The sequence below is a fragment of the Microtus oregoni genome, unplaced genomic scaffold, assembly GCF_018167655.1.
Source record: "Microtus oregoni isolate MIOR12 unplaced genomic scaffold, Mior012 000033F_ref0000390, whole genome shotgun sequence".
Lineage (NCBI taxonomy): Eukaryota > Metazoa > Chordata > Mammalia > Rodentia > Cricetidae > Microtus > Microtus oregoni.
Genome location: NW_024543092.1, coordinates 24537664 through 24559858, shown reverse-complemented (window position 1 = coordinate 24559858; position 22195 = coordinate 24537664). Strand labels below are relative to the sequence as shown.

General features: G+C 45.7%; 1 protein-coding gene across 7 annotated transcripts; it reads right to left on the bottom strand.

Moving 5' to 3' along the window:
- Positions 1 to 440: 440 nt before the first annotated feature.
- On the bottom strand, positions 441 to 22170 carry Ermard (ER membrane associated RNA degradation). Of its 7 annotated transcripts, none has more exons than XM_041680397.1 (18): positions 22054 to 22170; positions 21263 to 21431; positions 20554 to 20693; positions 19361 to 19462; positions 18693 to 18782; positions 17728 to 17825; positions 17010 to 17146; positions 16319 to 16433; positions 15438 to 15540; positions 14565 to 14594; positions 13694 to 13762; positions 12564 to 12737; positions 9282 to 9365; positions 7350 to 7426; positions 6794 to 6919; positions 6132 to 6350; positions 5013 to 5126; positions 441 to 2416 (listed from the first exon to the last, which is right to left on the bottom strand). In XM_041680397.1, the coding sequence occupies exons 1-18, from the start codon at positions 22057 to 22059 to the stop codon at positions 2230 to 2232; spliced, it is 2040 nt and encodes a 679-aa protein (XP_041536331.1). In that variant the 5' UTR covers positions 22060 to 22170; the 3' UTR covers positions 441 to 2229. The 7 variants fall into 7 exon arrangements, with proteins under 7 accessions (XP_041536331.1, XP_041536332.1, XP_041536335.1 ...); XM_041680398.1 differs by having other exon boundaries at positions 6132 to 6290; XM_041680401.1 differs by lacking the exon at positions 22054 to 22170 and adding an exon at positions 21570 to 22035.
- Positions 22171 to 22195: the final 25 nt, after the last annotated feature.

Genomic DNA, 22195 nt, shown 5'->3' with positions numbered 1-22195 from the left:
GAGTCTCCAAACTTCTATCACCTGGCCTCACTCTTGCGTAGAAACAGTTGACAATTCTGACAGAAAGTGTACACACACACACACACACACACACACACACACACACACACACACACGGTCTCCTTACGTAGACCAGGCTGGTGGCAATCTTTTGATCCTCATGACTCTGGCTTCCAAGTACTGGAATTACAAGCATGTATCACCACACCTAAGAGATATCTTTCTTGAGGAAAATGAATGCCAACATGGAGCTCACAGTAAAAATTAAAAAAAAAAAAATAAGCCGGGCGATGGTGGCGCACGCCTTTAATCCCAGCACTCGGGAGGCAGAGGTAGGCGGATCTCTGTGAGTTCGAGACCAGCCTGGTCTACAGAGCTAGTTCCAGGACAGGCTCCAAAGCCACAGAGAAACCCTGTCTCGAAAAACCAAAAAAAAAAAAAAAAAAAAAATAGAACAAACATTTAATTAACAAAGTGGGTTGAGAGGCAAGAACTATCAGCATTTGGAGAGGGTCCATGGTAAAAAGATATTTATAAGGTTCAAGTATCAAACTGTTTTTTAGTTAACTTCAAAAGGTAGAGACGCCACATAGTAAAGAAGTCTGACCTTGACGCTACAGTAACAGAACAAACAGAACACCTCCTGCTGTGCTACACCAAATGACAACACACGAAAGGGTAGATGGACCCTTGGCGTGATGGGCTGAGAATGGCTTGTGCATGAATTATGGACCTCTGATGTGACGCAGGGCACGTCGTCATGTATATGAACTACATTTCCTTGAAGTGATGTAATAAAGGACTCACGATCATGTATCCCTGATTGACACACAAGGACAAGTCATTATGCATAAGAACAAGATGCCCTTGAAGAGATGTCAAATACATCTTCACGTGTGTGGATCATGTGTCTTTCACAGGACTCACTGAAGATACGGCACCATGTAGGGTACTGTTCCTTTAAATAAGGTGTTAAATCCAACTGATAAACAGTGTCTTGGTACTTTTACTCTTTCATCCAGAAGCTGACTGGTGTGTACGTTAGGGGTGGGGTTAGAAGTACAAAGGAACAAGCGGAACGTGCAGCTGGTACAAAGCACCCCAAAGTCTTCTCCATGGCTCAGTTCAGTGTCACAGGAAATTTTTCTCTGGTGGCTGCAGGACGTATCCAGTCAAGGTCTGAAAGGTGGATCCAAGAAGCGATGACCCACTGAGGTTGGATGGCTAAGTGCATTATCACACATGCAGGCAACGCGGCCACTACAACTGAGGTGGAAGACTATCTTCCCAGATCCTCAAACAACCAAGTGGCATTTCAAGGAACTCTTGGGATTCAATGAAAATGACTTCTTCTCCTCCAACTTTTCAGAGCCTCCTACACTCAGCCTTCACATCTAGAAATGTATTCGTTGCTAAACGTTCACTGGGGACCTGGGGTCCATCACCAACCTCTGTGACCTCCACCTTCACAGGTTCCTAGTGCTTATTACTTGCCCATGAAATGAGCACAGATGAACACGATCCTGCTCCCAGGGGTAACTGTAACTAGCCCACCCCCACTGTCTGTATGACTAGACTCTAGCTACAGGATAGCTTCTAAAATAAGCATGTGATTAACAAGACATGTGAAGCCATGTGCTTCTGGGCAACTAGGGGCAAAGCAGTGACCACATCCTCCAATGTGCACCATGAGGACATGAAAACCCAAACCTGCTGCAGGCATTAAGACTAGCTTAGGGGTCACAATGACACCAAACCAGAAAGCTTCAGAGAAAGGACAGCCTGAGCCCTGGGGGAGAATTAAAGGGACAGAGGTAGACAGGGAAAGCAAAAGCAGCCTCTCTTGGATGGCATCTTCTTGTTTCCAGGAGACACTGTGTAAAGAGACATCAGGCAGAGGGAAGACTCTCAACAGAACCACTAAAGGAAAGATGAGGACGGGGGGCCCTATTAAAATACCCACTGCAGTGGGTCCCCTCATAGTCCTTCCTTCAGTGAAGCTGTTGCTTTCCCTCTCTCATGTCTTGGTCTTCTGTCTCTCCTAGACATTCAACTATTTCTTCACGCCATGGAATGTCCCATTATCCCCTAGAATACCAGCATTCCTGGTCCATGACCAGAGTGACCACAGAACCCATCCCACCTTTGGATGCTACCCAACTCAACTGCTGTTGAATTCACTTGAGTTTTCTCTTATGACCATAAGGAGCCTGACTTTTGTTTTCTTTGTCAACTTGTGTCAACTTGATTTGTGGAGTTTTTGGCTAAATGCATTAACATTTGTTTCTTCTCACTGAAAGTCCAAATTCTCAACAGAACTGCATGTGTAAGACTGATGGCTTCGTTCCATTTGTTCTTCTCTTGGTTAGTATAGGCTGCGAGGTTCTCGGTGTACTGCAGAATCAACTTTAAGAACCTATTGGAAAGACAATGCGGAATTTTAGTTTCTTTGTCTGTGCTGTTATAAAACATAGCAGCATACATGTCTTCTCTTGGAAATAATTGTGTGTGGATTCAAGAAGAAATGCATGCAAAATGAAAATAAGAGAAACTAGAGAAAGCAAAAATGTGGAGGCCAATGCTATCAGCTGGGATGAGCTACGAGTCCCAGACTCTTCTCACGCTCTCAGATCTTGACATGATGTTTCTCAGAGATGGGACAGAATTCCAAAGACTCCAGGGCCATCGGGCTCAGACTGAGACATGACAGACACGCAGCGAGAGAAGGACCCACAAGTCTCTCTGGGTGCTAACGTGGCATCATGGCTCTCTTCCCCTGTGCTGCCATGTCTCTCTGAAGAGAAACATTGTTACTGTGCCACTGTTGAAAACAGTTTCCTTAAAGATATCCCAGCTGACTAGGATAAACATCATTTTTACATTTTCAGACTCCCCTCAGTTTCCCGAGCAGTGGAAACTTTCCCATAATTATATAATTTTTATAAATATGTCAAATGAATCGTTCAACGAAACCCACAGAGCCTTGGTCTAGGGAGAGGCTCCTCTCCTAGGGGTCTCTTGGTGATGCCACTGGGAAAGTGCTACTAGCATGTGGCCAGATGCCACGGATGACACGCAGCAACACGCAGCACACAGAGAGGCTACAGATCACGCGCCAGTGGTGTAAGGCTGAGTCCCCAACGTCATCGCCAGCCTTGCACACTGCTTTCCGGGCGTGCTATCTGCACTTGCCTCAGCTCTGTTCATCTACGCACGTCCTGGTTTCATCTCTGCTGCTGTGATAAGACCACCTTATAAAAATCAGCTTAGGGGAAGAAGGGCTCATCCAGCTTAGAAGTCCAGGTTACGGTCTATTATTGCAGGGAGGCACAGTGGCAGGAGCCTGAGATGTGGCCAGACCGCATCCAAAGTCAAGATCAGAGAGAAACAGATGCACCCCCGCTGCCTGTTTAGTGCTCAGGTAGCCCCCCCCCCCACTTTCAACGGTCCAGGGTCCAGGGAATGGTGCCATCTACAATGGGCTACAATGGGTTATAATGGGCTACAATGGGTTATAATGGGCTACAATGGGTTATAACAGGCTACAATGGGTTATAACGGGCTACAATGGGTTATAATGGGCTACAATGGGTTATAACGGGCTACAATGGGTTATAACGGGCTACAATGGGTTATAATGGGCTACAATGGGTTATAATGGGCTACAATGGGTTATAATGGGCTACAATGGGTTATAACGGGCTACAGCGGGTTATAACGGGCTACAATGGGTTATAATGGGCTACAATGGGTTATAATGGGCTACAATGGGTTATAACGGGCTACAATGGGTTATAACGGGCTACAATGGGTTAAAATGGGCTACATCAACTAACAATCAAGATAATTCCTACAAACATGCCCACAGGTCAACCTGATCTAAACATCCTTCAGCTGAAACTTGCATCTCCAGGTTGGGTCATGCTGGCAACTGAAACACCAGTGCAGGCCAGGAAGATGGTCCAACAGATAGGACACTCACCAAGCAAGTCTGCTGGTCTGAGTTCAATCAGGAACTCACATAAGGTGGAAGAAAAGACCGTACCACACAAAGTCCTCTTCTGACTTCCACAACTCCCCCCTCAACCCTCCTCCCCCAAAGTAATTGAAAAAATACTTTTCAGGGGTATCTAAAAATCTAGACATGGTGGCTGGCATATGCCCTTAACACCAACGCCCGGAAAGCAGAGGCAGGCTGACTTTTGTGAGTTTAAGGCTAGCCTGGACTACATAGTGAGTTCTAGGCCAGTCAAGATTACATAATGAGACCCTGTCTAAAGCACACACACACACACACACACACACACACCACATACCACTCCCCACATATACCCTCCACACCACACACACATAGACACACCCAAACACCCCCCACATCACTGTAATCCATAATACATAAGGATTCCTACCCCTTGCCAAGTACAGCATAAAGCCAGCTAAGGTATGAAAAACTTATGGGCATGGATGGAGGCTACGTCACACAGTTACAGACAACTGACCACAGGATACCATCTGAACTAAGGAGTCTGGTGAGCTCTGGGACCTCTGCATGTGGAGTGGGCTACATAAAGGTTTTCTCCAGTTTCAGATCCCTAGACCTGGATGCTGCAGAAAGGTAGACTCCTTAAGTCGACACCGTTAGCTATACACAACTGAAGTGACTGTGAGTCACCTGGATGTGCGGGGTCTGCCTTAGGGCTCTGACTTTAGGTCACATTTCAGGGTCCTCCTCCAAGACCATCCCTACAGTCTTAACTCAGCTTGCACGTGGGCACCAAACTGTGGACTGGTGAGTTCTGAGAGGATTCCCAGGTAAATTGGATTCAGTTGTGTGAAATGTACCTTTAAGTAAGCAGTTTCAAATGTCCATAAACTTAGCATCACATCGTATGGAGAAGACTAGCAGGAGAAACTGTGGGGTTAAAAACATCACCAAGGAATAGCCAAGAGGAGTCAACACTTCTCAAAGTCGCCCAAGAACTGTCTCCTTACTTCTGAGCAGGTCACCTTACCTGAGATAGTGCTGACGCTCTGGAGTGCTTTTGCCAAGGACAGCATGAACACTGACCAACTCCAGTGCAAGGAGCAACAAAACCAGGTAAAGCCCAGCAGACAGAAGTCTAATACTAGAAAGGAGGAAGCAGAGTTAGGATGCTGACAGTCCTCTCTCCATTTTCATAAGGAAACAGCACGTCACCTAATCAACAGCTTTTTTAATTAAAAAATTTATATATTTTGATCATGATTTTCCCCTTTTTCCAACTCCTCTCAGATCCTCCCCATCTTCCAACACACCCAACTTTGTTTGTAAGTGTGCCCTCTCTTTCAACACACACACACACACAATACATACACAAAACAAAATAAAAATCGAAACAAACAACAACCACAACAAAAACAGACAAAATGAGAAGGGGAAAAAGGCAGCAACAAAACAAAAAGCATGTAGTTTCTTTGCCAACACCTTTAAAAAGTATCCCTAAACCCAGATATCTGGGAAGGTCTGCCCTGCTGTGCCCTGCCCTACCCCTCCTTGCCCTTCACATCCAGGTCACAAAATGCTTCCACTCCCTGGCACCAGCAACTTCTCTGAGTCTGGCTCAGTCTCAGCTGCCTCCAAGAACACTTGGAGGTCAGCCCCAGGGACTGCACTGGGTCCCATGCTCTGTGTCCACTCACACCAAGAGGAGAAAGTGTGTTCTAACTTCGCCAGATTCCAAGAAATTCCTATGAAACCCCGGCCTTATTTGGCCCATGAGACCAGCAGAGATAATTAAAACCAGTGCACTCCATTGTAGCACTTCTGTATAAACTACCTGAGTGCACACTGAGAAACTTCTGGAAGGTCAGTGCCTTCCAGAATAAGCAAGTGTTCTACTAGGCCTACGAAACACCCCACCATTTAACCCAAAGTTCTAGATATGTGTCCAGAACAGCTATTTCTCAAGGAAATGTGAAGACCTATAGTGCTGGCCAATCCAGAGAACATGCTCTTGGGCTTAAGTCCACACAGTCGCTTGGGTGGTGGGATCCTCTCCCACAGGTAAAATTTAAAATTTTTATAAAACATATACACCATAATTATTCTCTGGCAGCTTGAGTAGAGGGTGCTGAGGAGGGGAAGGGCCCACCTGTTAAGCATGCGCAGATAGTTCTGACGCTGCCTCGAGCGCAGCTTGCGCTCCACCCACTGCCTGTATCTCAGCTGCAAAGAGGCAATGACCTGGGCAGACACACGCTGGCATTGGGAGCTGATGCCTCGGAGCACAACCACAACTTCTAGGACAAGCCTGGGGCAGAAGAGGGTAGGAATGCCTGTGCTGCAGAGCTCCTGGAGCAGCTGGGGCCACCTGCAGGGAGAGCGCAGCAATCAGGCACACACAACACCAGGGGGCGCCACTGACATCTCACCTGCAGGGAGAGTGCAGCAATCAGGGGACACACAACACCAGGGGGTGCCACTGCCATCTCAAGTGCAGGGATAACGTAACAATCAGGGGACACAACACCAGGGGATGCCACTGCCATCTCTTTTCCTGAACCTGTGTTGGTCTGGGTCTGCTGGTACAAGTGGGACCTCAGCAAGTGACAGGTAGGTAAAATGCAGCTGCAGTGAACAGATGACCTCACTACACATGGTGACTTCACTAGACACGTGCCACTTGCACAGAGATCACCTAACCTCACTTGACGACCTCTTCTGGGACACAATACCAAACTGCTAAAGTTCAGAGTGGAAACAGTAAGTCTCATCTGCTACCATAAACTACCAGTATGGTTCCTCAGGACTCACCTCTCGGGGGGAAGACCATCCGAGCCACCTACAGCACAGGTACTCCCAGGCACATGGCGGCAGAGCTCACACAGAATCTTGCTAATTAAAGAGTTGCAAGCATGTGCTTCAGAATTATCTTCTAATCTGAAGAACACACGATATTTAAAGGTAGATGCCATTATTGATAACCTACAATGATGTTTACTGCACAGTGGATGTGATCTACACAAGATGACAAAAGGCGTCATGAGAAGACAGCATGAGTGACATGAGGTCTGAGAGCAAGCACTGTGCAGAGAGGTGAGCTGTGGCTGCCCCGAGTAGTTCCAGTGCTAGTGTCTGCAGTCGCCAAACCTGTGCTCCTCCTCCTCCTCCTCCTCCTCAGGTCCAGACCTTCCTCATGTCTGCCAAACCCTTCCTGAAGAGCCCTTATCTTCCCGACAGACACCTCCAGTCTGTGCTCAACGGCCAAAAACTGGCCCAGCAGTTCCTTCCCAAAGTGTAAGAAGGAAGAAGAGCTTTGGTGCTGACTGCACCTGCCAGCCACGGTACACCCAGTCCAGACGACACACACCTGGCTGCTTCTTGTTGAGGCTCTTCTGGCAAAGGCAGCACATCCCACATCCTGAGGCTTTCCTCACAGCTCAGGACCTGGGGAGAAATATTTGACTGTTCTGTCTAAGGTTTTACAATATCCTAGAAAGTGGGTTTTCAACTGTCATGGATATTGAATCACTTCCTAGAAAATATTTGCAAAATTGTTGCAGATTGCATATTTGAAAAGCATATGGTGAGCTCAAGTGTTTCACATGCTCATTTGATTACAAATACTGCTGGTCTTTGCTGTTGGGGTGATGATGAGCATGTTCATAAATATGACACTGTCGGTTGAGAGGGACCTGCCCCTCCTATGAACTGTGACTAGCTCTGGCAATCTGTGAGTGGGACCAAGTCCAGAGGAGGGAGGCCTGTCAACACTGTCACCGCTTGTTAGCACCCAGGTGAAGACACACACAGATCCTCCAGCACGTCCTGCCCCAGGACCATAGGAGCAAATGAAGTGGCAGCTGTGTGGACAACACTGAATGTGAGCGATTTTCTGTAGCAGCAATAACCAGAGCAATGAACTTATACAGCACAGGACACGGATAGCAGATGAGGGTCCAAAATAGCCAGGGTGCTACCTGGGGCCATAGCAGAGGACAGCAAAGGGCACAGCCTGGGGACTCAGCAATCAGGTCACCTAATAGTCTACCATCTGGAAGCTTCCCTTCCTTCCAGAACTTTCCCTCCTGTCCTCTATAATGGTACCTTGGAAAGAATCGTGAGGGACATCCTCCACGCTCTTGTCTGGTCACAGAACAGAGACTAGTGTGCTGGCATCCCCTTCTCACCCACGCTGCTTAGGTATTTCCTCCTGACTCAAACGCCCCACCTGGAGGTACTTTCTGAAGACTTGGGAAGCTATGAAACTTACAAGATTCAAAAGCCTGCCCCCATGGTTATAAAAGCACACGACAACCGCTGGGAAGAGAACACCCGTGGCTTCTCTGACCACAAGCTGTATAGAGAACCCTAAAGGGTAGCCTTGCGAGTTGTCACTGTTGCTGGGATGGATGTCACTAGGTGCAGCTGCCTAAGGCATCGAGGTTCCTGTTAGGAACTCCCAAAACTCGCTGGTTGACTGTGGCAGACCTGGGTGGAATGGTTCTCTGATCTGTGGTTGGGGCTCTATCTGGAGAGAACCAGTGTTTGCTCACATCTCCCCAGGGAAAGTCTCACCATAGATGTGTTTGTCAGAAGACAGCACTGGTCAGTCTTGGCCTCCGACACTGCCTCTCTAGGTCTCCCCTACGCTCACATACCAGTGCACACAGCCCTGTGAGGGTGCAAGAGCCATTCTGAGTGTGACTGACATTCATGGCCGTTCTTGTCCTGTCTCCCATCATCTGAGGGCTGGGAGATGCTCAGTGGTTAACAGCAAGTACTACTCCTGCAGAGGACCTGAGTTCAAGTCCCAACACCTGCTGTGTGGCTTACACCTGTAACCCCAGTTCCAGTGGATCAGAGACCTCTGGCCTCCAAGGGCACCTGTGCTTATAGATTTATGCATATATACTGCAGCCCCCTACATAAAATTTAAAAAAAAAAAGAGTATAAAGCATTTGAAATAATTCCCCAAACTACCTGATGGAAATGCTTGAAAGTTTGTTTTTTAAAATTATAAGTTAACAGAAAGTTGTCTCATATGGTAGAAGAAAAAATGACATTCCTCACTTAATAAAACTTGCTTCTCTCTCTGGGCAGTGAGCAGTAACAAGAGGCTGCATGCTAATTACTCCACCTGTCATCCTTGAAACTAAAACCACCTTTAACTCTGAGACATAGAACTTGAGCTGTAAGCTCAGAAGACTGAGCAGACAAAGCCCTGGGACCCTTCTGACGTCTCTGAAGGGAGAACAGTGTCACGCGTGGTTCCGACTCCCAAACACTGCATGCGGCATACCTGTTTTTGAAGCTGGAAGGCTGGGTGGCAGCGGGATCTGTAGCCTTCAGCTAGACTAACCAGCAACTGTATTCCTGCTTCCTCCTAGTTTGGAAACATTGCTTTTAGTCATTGTATATAATGATGTCATTATGGTGTCTTCTTCTGAATCACAGTCACTTAAGGATCCCAATCTTTCACGATTGTGAAATAACCCTACTCATCTAAAGCATGGTAAAACTCTTCACTGAAGTAGGATGGACCTGGAAGTCACCAGCTGACTGAAATGGAGCTAACTGGCCACTATAATTTACAAAGATCACATCCACCCTGTCCAGAGCATGGCAGACAACAAATACACAAGGAGAAAAGGATCCCAAGACAAAAGGGAAGTTTTCAAGGACTGAAAATCAATACAATTAGAAGAGAATTACATGACCATAAACAGTTACTTGCTAAACATATAAATATTAAAAAACAAGGATAAAATATTATAATATATTCCATCAGCTGTTACAAATGTCTAACTGCAAACCCAGGCCAGCCACTGCACACTACAAAAGGATAAAGTCAGGGGGCCGAAAGCTGGCAGAAGTCAGGGCACAAACTGCCATTTTCTCAACAGTACAGAGCAAAATGCCTGAAATGACCACAAGATCAAAGTGCTGGGGACATGCTCAACTTCTCATTTGCTGATAACCGCTGGCCAGAGCCACAGCCATGCCGTGGGCAGCATCCTTGTGGCTGTGGTCCCAGCTGGGCAGAGACTTGTGAAGGCTGGGGATAAGGGCTGGAGTAAGCACTGGAGGACAAAGTATGCCTTCAGGCAGAATAGAGCGCTCCTTCTGCTCTAGGATATGAAATCCCAGACAGCCTCTCCATAGAGGAACATAATATCTGAGAGAGGATCTGGCGCCGTGTTGAGGAAAGGAAAGAAGAAAGGCTGTCAGGGCAAGCACCCCTCCAGGAAGTGAAGGGGATTCGGGCAAGTGGTGGTAATGGAATAACATTGAGTAATAGATTCAAGACGTATTTTCAGACAGAAAACTGAGTACAGAGTGTGAAGGGGAGGGAGGCCTGGAGGTCTGTGAGCCTCAGAAGCCACCTTTGGAGATGTACTACTTAGATGGGAGGGTGGGGTCCACACTCATCATAGGCCTGAAGTCAGGACATACTTATTACTGATAACGTTTTTCTCTGACACAGGGTCTTATACATCCCAGGCTGGTCTGAAACTCCATGGAGCTGAGGAGGACCTTTGGGTCCTCTGCCTTCACCTTCCGAGCCAGGGCTGGGATTACAGGTGTGGACCACCACAGCTGGCTTATGCAGTGCTAAAGAGCCAACTCAGGTCTCCACATATGCTAGGCAAGCACTGTACCAGCTGGGCAGTGCTCAGTTTCCCCATATGGTTCCACTAAATGGTTCTTTTTAGTTTGTTTTCCGTGTCTGTGTCTACTTTAAGGACATAGCTCACACGGAATATAAACAGTGAACAGACGAGACAGCTCTGAGGAGACAGAAACGGATTGCCCTTAGTGTCAAGACATGACACACTAAACTGTGTCATGAAGACTCAGCAGAGGGCAGAGCTTCCAGCAAGGGAGTCCAGGGCTGGAGCCTGATGCACAGTGAATAAAGATATCAATTCTCCACATGGCATTCAGAGAAGTTGCTAGCAATTTCAACAAGAAAACAGTGAAAACTAGGTTCTTTACTTCACTCCCAAGAGGAACTAAATTCTACCTGGAGCAAAAGATTAAAAAAACCACTAGGAAAAGGCCGGGTGGTGGTGGTGTACAACTTTAATCCCAGCACTTGGGAGGCAGAGGCAGGCGGATCTCTGTGAGTTCAAGGCCAGTCTGATCTACAAGAGTTAGTTCTAGGACAGGCTCCAAAGCCACAGAGAAACCCTGTCTAGAGAAAAATAAAACCAAACTAAAACAAACAAAAACAAAAATAAAAACCTAGGAAAATAATGATTATATTTATAATTTTTGGAATGCAAAGAAGCTTTCAAGAATGACATCAAAGGCAGAAGCCAAAGGAAAAGGAACCGGAGCTAAAAAACCGTAACAGGTGGTACCTCTCTAAGAACAGCAGCAAGGTTAATAAGGCGGTGGGAAAAGAAAGGTGAGAGCCGGGTGGTGGTGGCGCACGCCTTTAATCCCAGCACTCGGGAGGCAGAGGCAGGCGGATCTCTGTGAGTTCGAGACCAGCCTGGTCTACAAGAGCTAATTCCAGGACAGGAACCAAAGCCACAGAGAAACCCTGTCTCGAAACACAAAAACAAACAAAAAAAAAATAACAAAAACAAAAAAAACAAAAAAAAAGAAAGGTGAGCTAAGACAATGTAGGAACAGCAGCATCTGTGAGGATAAAAACCAGGCCTTGCTGTTATTAGACACAGGTTTTGCTTTTGCAAACTTCCTAACATACGAACACAGTCCACCGTTACAGGGAGTTTCATCAGGCAAAGGTACAGCTCACATATCAACGGAGATGGTTTAGATAAACAATGGTCGATGGCAGACTGGCGGCGCTAACAAAGAGAACAGACACAGCAGAGACCCAAACTACACTAGTGGAAAACACTGCTTCAAGAACAAAGCTTTCTTCCTGTGAGCCCATCTGAAGACAGCACAGAAAGACAGAGAAGCAAGGACATCAACTTTTAACAGTTTCCATTTCTGGCAAAGGGGGTTCCTGATGGCTTGGACTTTATTATTCATTTATGTTGAGACAGGGCTTCCCTGTGTAGCTTTGGAGCCTGTCCTGGAACTCACTCTGTTGACCTGGCTGGCCTCGAACTCACGGAGTTTCACCTGTCTCTGCCCCACAAGTGCTTGGATTAAAGGCATGTACCACCACCACACAGCTTGCTTGGACTGTTAAGCAATTTAAAAAATAATTGTCATATATATATATATCCTGAAAACAAAAACTATAATCACTTTAACAAAATAATTCGTTTCAGAAATGCAAATACCCTGTTCCATCAATTTGACATATACTTGTAGGGGTTTCCTACATTTGGTTAATCGTGTTTATAACCTGTTCTTTGGTTTTTAACACTAACAAAGAGCAAAGGCAAAGATGTATTTAAGAGAGGACAAATTATTTCAGATTCACGACTCTGATTTTCATACATATATGTTGTTAATTTATAGTTATTCAGATGAAGTAAGACTGTAATTTAAATTAAAATGAAAATTGATGAATAGATAATCATATTTGAAAAATAAGACATGTTCTTCCATTGCTAGAGGTGGTAGATCCAGCCACCCTCCCCCGCTGTGGTACCTTCAGCTCTGACAACGTGTCTTCCTCAGTGAACCTGAGCAGAAGCACCAGGGAGAACGTGAGCAGCTGGCTTGCTGCTTCTCTCGGAAATTCACGTAAGTTGATCTCCCCATGGCTTAGACGGTCCCGGATACGAGGACCCTCCTGATAGTTCAGGAAATCCCACAAGAATTCCTTTTAGAAAATTAACAGAGGCATTCTGTTAGTGTTGTGAGCAAAGGGAAGAGCAGAAGGCAGGGTTCCAAGCAGTCCCTGACTTGTTTACAAACTAATGGGAAATATGAGTCTCAAAGAGGGCATTCACCCCGTTCTGCAGCTGGAACTGGGGTGGGGAGCGCATGCTCTGTACAGCCTGCCTGCAGGAGCCGAGGACTAACCACGGAGGCTGTGGCCTGGAAGGAGCTGCAACCTAGGCACTCCTATCTTTGCTACTCTGACCCTCCTATCTGGAAGGGAAATAAACATCCGAAAAAAGTCTTAAGTCGCTGCTCTTGCTGGAATGAGCAGAACCAAGCAGGCGTCCGTTGGTCCAGTCCTTTCTCCTGCACTTACCCGTGGACCACTCCTGCATCTTACATCAACAAACAAAGCTGCTTGCCCCTCTTAACAGTAGCTCCCCAAAACCTCTCTCTGCCAGACTACAGAGAGAAGGTCAGAAAACCACTGATATAGGCAGACTGCCAACAGAGGACGAGTCCCGGGGACTCAAGACAGATATATTTATCATCTTGCTGTCTGAGGACAGGAAGGGATGCCAGAATCACATAAGGAATGGGAAGCAGAATCCAGATCGTCTCTCAGTGTGACAGAATAAACAAAAAGTAGCTACTATAGTCTAGAGCAGTCACTATAACATCCTCATAAAATATTAAATGCTGATTGAAAAAGGGGTCGAAACATTAATTCTGTTTCATCCAACACTTAAGAGACACCAGGTCATCAGGCATTCAAAGGGCATGGCAGTAACCAGAATAAACAAGCCCAGTGCATCTATGCAGGCACCCCTGACGGGTGTCTGTCACACCACAGCAGCAGGCCGGCTGCCGAGCACACTGCAAACACATTCACGCTGCTCGAGATACCAGCTTATAAACAGAAAGACCTAGGAATGGAGATGCCCGGTACTTTACCATGGCAGGCTCTCCCAGGAAATGAGGAAGCCGGCTGATGCTACCATCATTCAAGTGCTTTGCCAGAATCTAAAACACCAAAATAGATTAATCAATAAGCTGTTAAACTGACACACGCACAAGCATACAACAACCCCGATTCATGTACCTGCACATATACGACACTGATCTGTACAAAGTCAGTCAGAATATTTGATTTCTAACGTTGTTGCACTGGCTAAGGGCAGCTGTTGTCAACAGTGGTTACAGCCAACGGTGTCAATCTGTTTGCATTTTCCCACTTTGTGTTTGTACAACCTCAGAAACGAGATTAATAATACCGGGCCTCAAACTTAACCTGAAAGCTTTATTTATTTGAAACAAGTTTCATGTATTACAAGTTGCCTTCAAATCCTGCCTCTACATCACCAGGGATGAGATTCAGGTGTGTGCCACCGTGCTGGGTATACTCAGTGCTGCAGAATCAACCCACGCTTCATGAACGCCATTCAAGCACTCAGTCCACTGAAATATGGTCCTGGAGCTGTATTCAAATCTAGCACAAGCTTCTTCTTCTTCTTGCTTATCAACATTTTCCTGTAAGTATGCTACTTAATCTTTGTGGATTTTAATTCATAGTATTAAATTATTTTAAATTTACTTATTTTATGTGCGTAAGTGTTTGCCTGCATGTATGCATGTGCACCATGTACAGCCTATGCATGGCTGTGAGCCACCATATAAGTTCTTGGAATCCAACCCAAGTCCTCTGCAACAACAGCAAGTGCTCCTAATGACTGAACCATCTCTCTAGCCCCAATCATTGTGTTTTAATTTGTATTTAAAAGAGGATGATTATTTTCCATGGTTTTTTGCAAATTTGACTACTTACTTCATCAAATGTGGTATATAGAATTGTTGACTGTAGAAAGGAGAAGAGATAAAAGAGAAATAATTAAAACAGTAATATCATTCAAAGAAAAACAATTCTGCCTCTCAGAAGGTGCTGCTTTCATAACATGAAGTTTAAAGGACACTATCTTTTTTTATATTTTTTTATTTTTATTACTATTATTACTACAAATTTTTACCTCCTCCCCTCCTCCCATCATTCCCCCTCCCCCTCCCTCTCCAGTCCAAAGAGCAGTCAGGGTTCCCTGCCCTGTGGGAAGTCCATAATCACAATTAAAATACTTGTGTGTTTTAACAGCAAATAAGATGTGATTGTGTGTGTGTGTGTGTGTACTGTAAGGGATTGAACCCAGGGTTTTGTACATATTAGGTGGATGTGGGATTCCCCTCTGTATGCTGTGAATGTTTATTCCCATTAGTTAATAAAAAAGCTGTTTTCGGCCAATGGCTTAATAGAGTAAAACCAGACAGAAAATCTGAACAGAGATGTAGCAAGAGAGTAGGCTTAGTCAGGGAGACAGTATGTAGCTACTGAAGGAGACAGATGCTCCCAGAACCTTATTGGTAAACCACGAGCCTCGTGGCAATACATAAAATAATAGGAATGAGTTAATTTAAGATGTAATATTTAGCTAGGAATACGCTAGAGTCATTGGCCAAACAGTGTTTCAATTAATATAGTTTCTGTGTGATTATTTTGGGTCTGGGCAGCTGGGAACAAGCAGCCTCTGTCTACATTAGGCAAGTGCTTAGCCAACTTAGCTACATCTCTAGCCTTTAAAACTTCCAAATAGCCACAGAAGATTATCAATATAGTCCCCACAGTCACAGTGAGCAGCAGAAACACGTGTACCTCGGCCGTGAGGAGTCTAGCAGGGCATTTGTTAACTGCAGCAAAAAGTCTCCTAAGTCCAGCTTCCAGCTGTGACAGCAACAGCATGGTGCAGTCGGCAAACCTGTGGAATCCGAGGAAATCAGCAAAGGCTGCAGCAACTGCACGGCAGCCTAGACGGCCATTTTTGGTGTTTTAATCCTTAATGAAATGTTTTTAGTAGTTTCAGTAGAACAAAATGTCATCAAAGATCTGTATATGCTGCCTTTCACCTCTGAGGACAGCCAGAACAACAAAGCTCCAGAGGGCAGCTGAAGTGCAAAGTGAATCCAAGAACAAGGTTACTGCAGACCAGCAAGGGCCAGCTGATTAGTTCTCTGGTCTCTGGTTCCCTGAAAACGTGCTATTCCTGGCTGTCACCCAGGGTTGGCCTTGGAGGGAACCCAATGGGCAAGCACATCTGTAATGCTAGGTTCAAGTTTTTCTTAGAGCAAGGACTCAGAAAATAAACTAAGAAGTTTATTCTTAAAAAATAAAGTTATATGGCCAGCAAGTGGTGGTGCACCGTTTAATCTCAGCACTTGGGAAGCAGAGGCAGGTGGATGTCAATGAGTTAGAGGCCAGCCTAGTGTACAAAGTGAGTTCCAGGACAGCCAGGACTGTTACAGAGAAACCCTGTCCAGAAAAACCAAAAAAGTCCTATCAATTGTACCCAAGAGGATGACAGAACACTTGAAACAGTTACAGCCTGTCTAAGTTACCAAAGAAAAACACTCTGTACTGAGCCTGATCTGTGTCAGTCTCTCCTCTACTCAGTCAGGACAGTGGGTGACTTTCAGACAGCGAAGGACACAGAGCAGACCTGTCATCTAAGCACCAACACCACCACACCACCTTGTTACCTGTGCGCCTTGAACTTGGCCACTGCCAGTTCCCAATATGGTAACATGGCTTTTAATACGAAGGCGGAGTTCATCGTGGTATTCTCTACTGCTGAGAGCACCTCATAGGTAACACCTGTGGAAGAGCAAGCATCTTTATAAATACAGTCACAGCGGCCAACCAAAAGAAGTCAGGAATACATGTGGACGGATGGACTGACCTGGGGCAGAGCACTCCTAAAGAAAGCCTGACCTACGGCCACAGTGGGGTGGCCTCAGGAAGCCTGCCAAGAGGAAATGGGCAAATGAACTGTAGGGACTTGGGCAGCACCAGAGAGTGCCCTCAGGGTACCCTCGTTCATCACACTGACGAGGAGGGGGAGGATGCGTTCTCAGGGGATACAGGCAGCCCTTTTTAGGCTGGCCCAGCTGATGAAATGGCCATGAGCACAGATGCAGACAGGGTGAGAGGATTGAAAAACAACACGAATGGCCCCAAGTTGTTCTGAACGACAGCACATCTGAGGAAGAGGTCAACTCTATCTGTGACTCTCAGGGTCCCCAACAGCACCCAGGACAGCTAGAAGTGGGGAAGCTTAAAAGGTCTTCAAGTCACTCTCACAAAGCCAACTTGGCAATGGTAGTAAGTACTTCACCAGGAATCTAAGTCTCCATGAAGACGTAAGGGGGCAGTGTGAAACACAGAACTTGCCAGGAAAAACAATCACGTCCTCTAGGTTTGTAAGAGGGACAAAAGGTCGATGTGCCAATGTGACTTTCGTTTGGTGAAGGTAGCTCTTCAGCAACTGGCCCAGTCCTGCTGTCAACAACAGCATAGCTGAACAGTACCTAGGGACGAGCAGAAACCAGAAAATGAACTTAGTCTACACACAAAGCACTTTTCTTAGGAAAAAATGCTAAAATTATGCAGGAAGGAGGACTGAGATGGGTCAGCAGGTGAAGGAGGCAACAGCCCAGCTGCAGACCTCAGGCTGAGGGCTGGACCACATCTGGAAGGGAAGACCCACTCCCCACAGTTGTCCTTTGACTTCCACACAAATGCTGTATATGTGCATGAACCAATGAAAATAAAACATAAAAGAATTAAGAAAGAAACCATCAAACTCCAGAACTCTCCACAGATGGAGCTAAGCTGAGTAATAGCAAGAAAGGCCACTGAGATCTCAGGACACTGGGCTCCTGCCTATCCACTGAGAGCTCAGGACAGACGCTGGGCTCCTGCCTATCCACTGAGAGCTCAGGACAGACGCTGGGCTCCTGCCTATCCAGACTTCTGGGTGTGTTCTTCTGGGGTGCGAGGCACCGACATTCTCCCACCTTTCACAGTTAACCCTCTTCTCTTAGGAGATCCGAGATAACGCACATTCTGAAGCAGACTGAGGAGGAAGGTCACTCAGCCAACAACTTACTTTGGAGGGATGTCTTGAGGGGCAGCAAAGCCGTGCCAGAGGATGTTCCTCAGGTTGAGTCCACAGGGAGACCCGATGAAGACTTTCAGTACATCCATCTAACCCATTAAGAGAGCAGATTACTGACGAGCAGAGTAAATAAACTCACCCTACAGTGTTTGCGGCTCCTTTAGAACTAAGAGAGCCAACAGCTTCTGCCAGTATAACATAGTAACAATGAAACTAATACCAAAATTTTATGCAGTTTCATTGGAATGTGCCAGGATGTAAAGGTCAGAGGACAACTTGTGGGAGCCCCATTTCAGGCTCTCAACCAGAAAACCGTTTTCAGGCTGGCAAGGGAGATGATCCAGTGAGTATTGGGAGTGTTCACTGGAGACTGTGTCTGGGTGTCTCAGCCCCAGATAGTGAGTCTGGTGGAATTCTGGTCCAACTAAGATGGCCGTTCTTTCTAGTCTTCTCCCTCACTGAGCTGCTCATATGTCTGCCAAGAGTCTGAAGTCTCTTGATTACAGTCCCTCTAGAACATTCTGAGAAGTGTAACAGTGTCTGTAATTTCTTACCAAGTTCTATTTTTCTTTTTTGCCACTCTAAGTCTGGATAACTGCAAAATGTATAAATTCTTACCTGCTAAAACACAGGTATTTTAGGACAAAAATGCCATACTATCATTCCAAAGTGCTAACCACAGGCTGCAGTGACTTAGTACAAGCACTGTGAATACTTCACTGAATACAGTGATATGCTCTAACTGTCCCTCCAGCTGAACCTATGTGGTTATCCCAACACCATGGCATCTGGGGAGAGAGATCCTGGAATAGTGCAGGCAGGACAGTTCCCAGGGGAAGGAAGAAGAACTTAAATCCATGAGACGGTTAGCTCTCCCAGAGGACTGTCGTTTTAGAGGATCAAAAGCACAGCTCGTGCCAGCTCCTCTCTGCTTTATGTGCTGTGCACACACTTACCGCAGCGTGCCCAAAGACTTGTGCAAGCTCTGCAGATGCAAGGAGATCTCTCAGAAGGAAGGGGCACTCCTTTCCAATCAGTAAAAACACCTAAAGTTCAAACAGAAATCATATAATAACTGCATTACAATGAGGCAGTATTTTAAAACAGAGCATCGTTTATGATGTATACCACAAATGAGCAAAGAAAAGTGCTAGACATATTTCCTTCCATGTGTGCGTGCGTGCGTGTGTGTGTGTGTGTGTGTGTGTGTGTGTATGTGTGCGTGCGTGCTGGCTGCACACACCAGAGGCCAGAGGAGAACATCGGGTGTCACTCTCCATCTTATTCTCTGGACAGAGGGTCTTTTACTGAAACTAGAGCTAGAACAGAGGCCAGAAAGCCCCAGTGATCCTCTGTCCACGCTCTCCCCACCCCCAGTGTAGAATCAACCACACACAGCTTTTTATTTTTTAAACATGTGCTGTAATCTAAATCCAGGAACGCGTGCTTACACAAAGTACTTGGATCTATTGAAACTTCTCCCAGCTCACAGGTACTAGGATTTATTAATTATATGAAAAGAAAATCATTGTATTTTACAGGAAAAAATAATAAAAATCAAGAAATCTGAAGGTTTTGTGTTCATCCAGGCAATCTAGCAAATAACGAGGACCCCCACACTCACATCACCTAAGGCTCGCTCCAGACAGGAGGTCAGTTTCATCACACCGAGAGAGATAGCAGCAGAGTGCAGGCCTTCCAAGGCATCAAATATTTCAAGAAACAGCTATTCAGAGTAAAACACACATTAGAGCTCAGACTGAAGGAAAATCATTCTCAAAACAAAAATTATTTTTGAGTTACTACTATTACTGAATTCAAGCCTCAATATTTCAACTGCTACATTTAAATGTTTGGTATAAGCAAATAGTTTCTACTGAAATATTATAATAAAATTATTTAATACATAAAGAGTTCTTTGAAAGTTCTTTCTTTAAATGTTTATTCAAAGCATAAGTCTGGCATAATAGTGAAACCAAATATTTTGACCTACTCCTTATTTCCTGTAACAATTTAGTTTAGCTCCGCTAAGGCAGCTCACCTGAACAGACTGTTTTAGAATCAGATATTACAGGTACTGCTTTATTATGCTCCTGTGTCAAATGAAACATAGGAAAAGAAAAAAGCAAACCACACAATGCTTGCATTAGGACCCCAATGACTATATATTTTACAATTCACTATGAAGAAACCAAGCACCTACTCTCTGAGCTAACCTTGTGATTGTCTCCCTGGGAGTTCTGTCCTGATGCTAAAGTGGACTTTATTTTCACACCACACTGCTATGGTGGTGTGAATGGGAATGGCCCCCAGAGATTCATGTGTTTGGATTCCTGGCCCACAGGGAGCGGCACTATTGTTGGAGTAGGTGTGGCCTTGTTGGAGGAAGCTCAATCCAGGTCACTTTCTGTTGCCTGTGGATGAAGATGTAGCACTCATAGCTCCCGCTCCAGCACCATGTCTGCCTCCATGCTGCCCTGCTTCCCACCATGATGACAATGAACTAACCTAGGAGACCGTAAGCCAGCCCCAGTTAAATGCTTTCCTGTATAGGAGTTGTCGTGGTCGTGGTGTCTCTTCACAGCAATATACGTCTAAGACAAATGCCTCCCTAGTTGAGCCCAAAAGTTGTTCAAAGTGTGTTCCTCAACTCAGGCTTCAGATTCTATAAATAAACTACTTAGATTTCTCTTGCAGCTCCTAGGACCTCTTCAACGTTGGAAGGCCAAAATGGAAAAAGACACCCTTAACTTGGCAAGTAATGAGGATTTCCAAGTTCCAAAGTCTTTTATTTCTAGAGCTGTGCAAATGTCAAACCTCTGGATAGGCTGTCCACTGGAACCATGGTGAATACTTCATTTCAAACTGTGCCCTGGTCAGAGACAAGGTATGTAGATGGATGGCCTCACAGACAGGACCCAGCAGTCGCACACTTTCCCTGTAATCCAGGCTCCGCCCTATAGGAGGAGAAATATGTTTTAGTTCCACAGCTGTACGCCACAGGATGAAAAAAAAAAGTTAAATCAAAGAAAAGCTTTAATTACAAAATGTTCCAAAATCAAGCAGCTTATAACTGGAGATATGGTAAATGTCCTTGCAGCTCAGTAGAAATGAATTACAGAAGGCTTTACTACCAGTGAGGAACGTGTAGCTATACTTTTAGCCACTCATAATCAACTAAAAAATACCAAATGCCAGAAATAATCCATAATGGCAACTAGGTGCTGTTCTGAGAAACACGAGGGAGGCGCCACCCCATTCTGTCTTGTCCTTTATCCAGGTATCCATGCTGTATATTCACCTAGTGACTAGCAAATCCAGGCTCTGAGATGGATTCCAGCATCCCTGGCTGCCTCCTGCTCACACACAATTTTCTCAGCTAAGCATGTCTTGACTTTTCTATATTTTCCAGTTTTCTTTTTCTCCTCTGACAACTACATTATTACACCCTCCAAGAAAAAGAACCAAGGAGGGTTTTACAGGTCAAAACATTTTAAGTGGACCGGTACTAACTGACAATACAAACCTGATTCTGCATAGCGCACGCGGTCTGTAATTGCTTTCCAGAGTACTTCACCATTTTGAGTGACAATGCTATCAATATCACATTTTTCTCTGAGTTCAAAGCCAAGGTTACAAATCAAGTCATGCACTAAAGGCGAAAGGCATGTGGTAATGGGATCTCCTGTTAAAATCTGAAATATAAAACATATATAAAACACTCACTGTTACATCCAAGTCAAAAGAAAATCCTATCCTACGTACAGACAGAACTAAGGTAGGGAAGCTGTTAATATGCTGTCTGGATACCGTAATAGCTGCATGTGTCTAACCGTGCTTAGACACGATGCGTATTTTATGGGTCTGCTTTAAAGTGCATGTTGAAAGCCTTAAATCTTTTCTTTAATCAACCTTGCTGATGCCGGAGTTCAGAGGTTCGGCGATTTTTTTGAACAATGCTTTGCCATTCCGACACTCCTTTATGCCGCAGTGATCAAAATCAGCGGTTCTTCACAGAGAGTGGGGGAACAGAACATTTCCGTCCTTGGTATGGAACACAATTTCAGGCCGAGAAGCACCGAGGAGGTGCGTGGAATGACGGATCCCGACTTTTCTGTTTCCACCACGCTTCCTCCCGCTCATCAAACACGGTGTTGTGTACATTGGCTTTCCCTGCAGCTTATCATCCCGCTTCGGGCCTGCCACTAGGGCGACACCGACTAGCAATGTCCAACCCCACCCCGCAGGGATCCCAGGACAGTGACAGGGTCTGGACAGGGCCGCGCGAGAACCCCCTGTAGGCGGCAGTCACCCTACCTCCATCGCTTCCGGCTTGGACGTGGCGCTCTCTGATGACGCACGTCTTTCCGCTGCGACTTCCGGGACGCGACTGCGGGCGCGGCGCTGGCGCGAGATTCGGTCTCTGGCGTCGCGGCCGGGGCGTTGGGCGACTGCAGAG

What these genes read in the sequence shown, in the direction of transcription:
- Ermard (XM_041680397.1), bottom strand. An exon ending in CCTTCCAGCTTCAAAAACAG is followed by an intron (nt 7,427 to 9,281) that starts GTATGCCGCATG and finishes ATTTCTCCCCAG; the next exon opens with GTCCTGAGCTGTGAGGAAAG. An exon ending in TATCTGCGCATGCTTAACAG is followed by an intron (nt 5,127 to 6,131) that starts GTGGGCCCTTCC and finishes CCTCCTTTCTAG; the next exon opens with TATTAGACTTCTGTCTGCTG.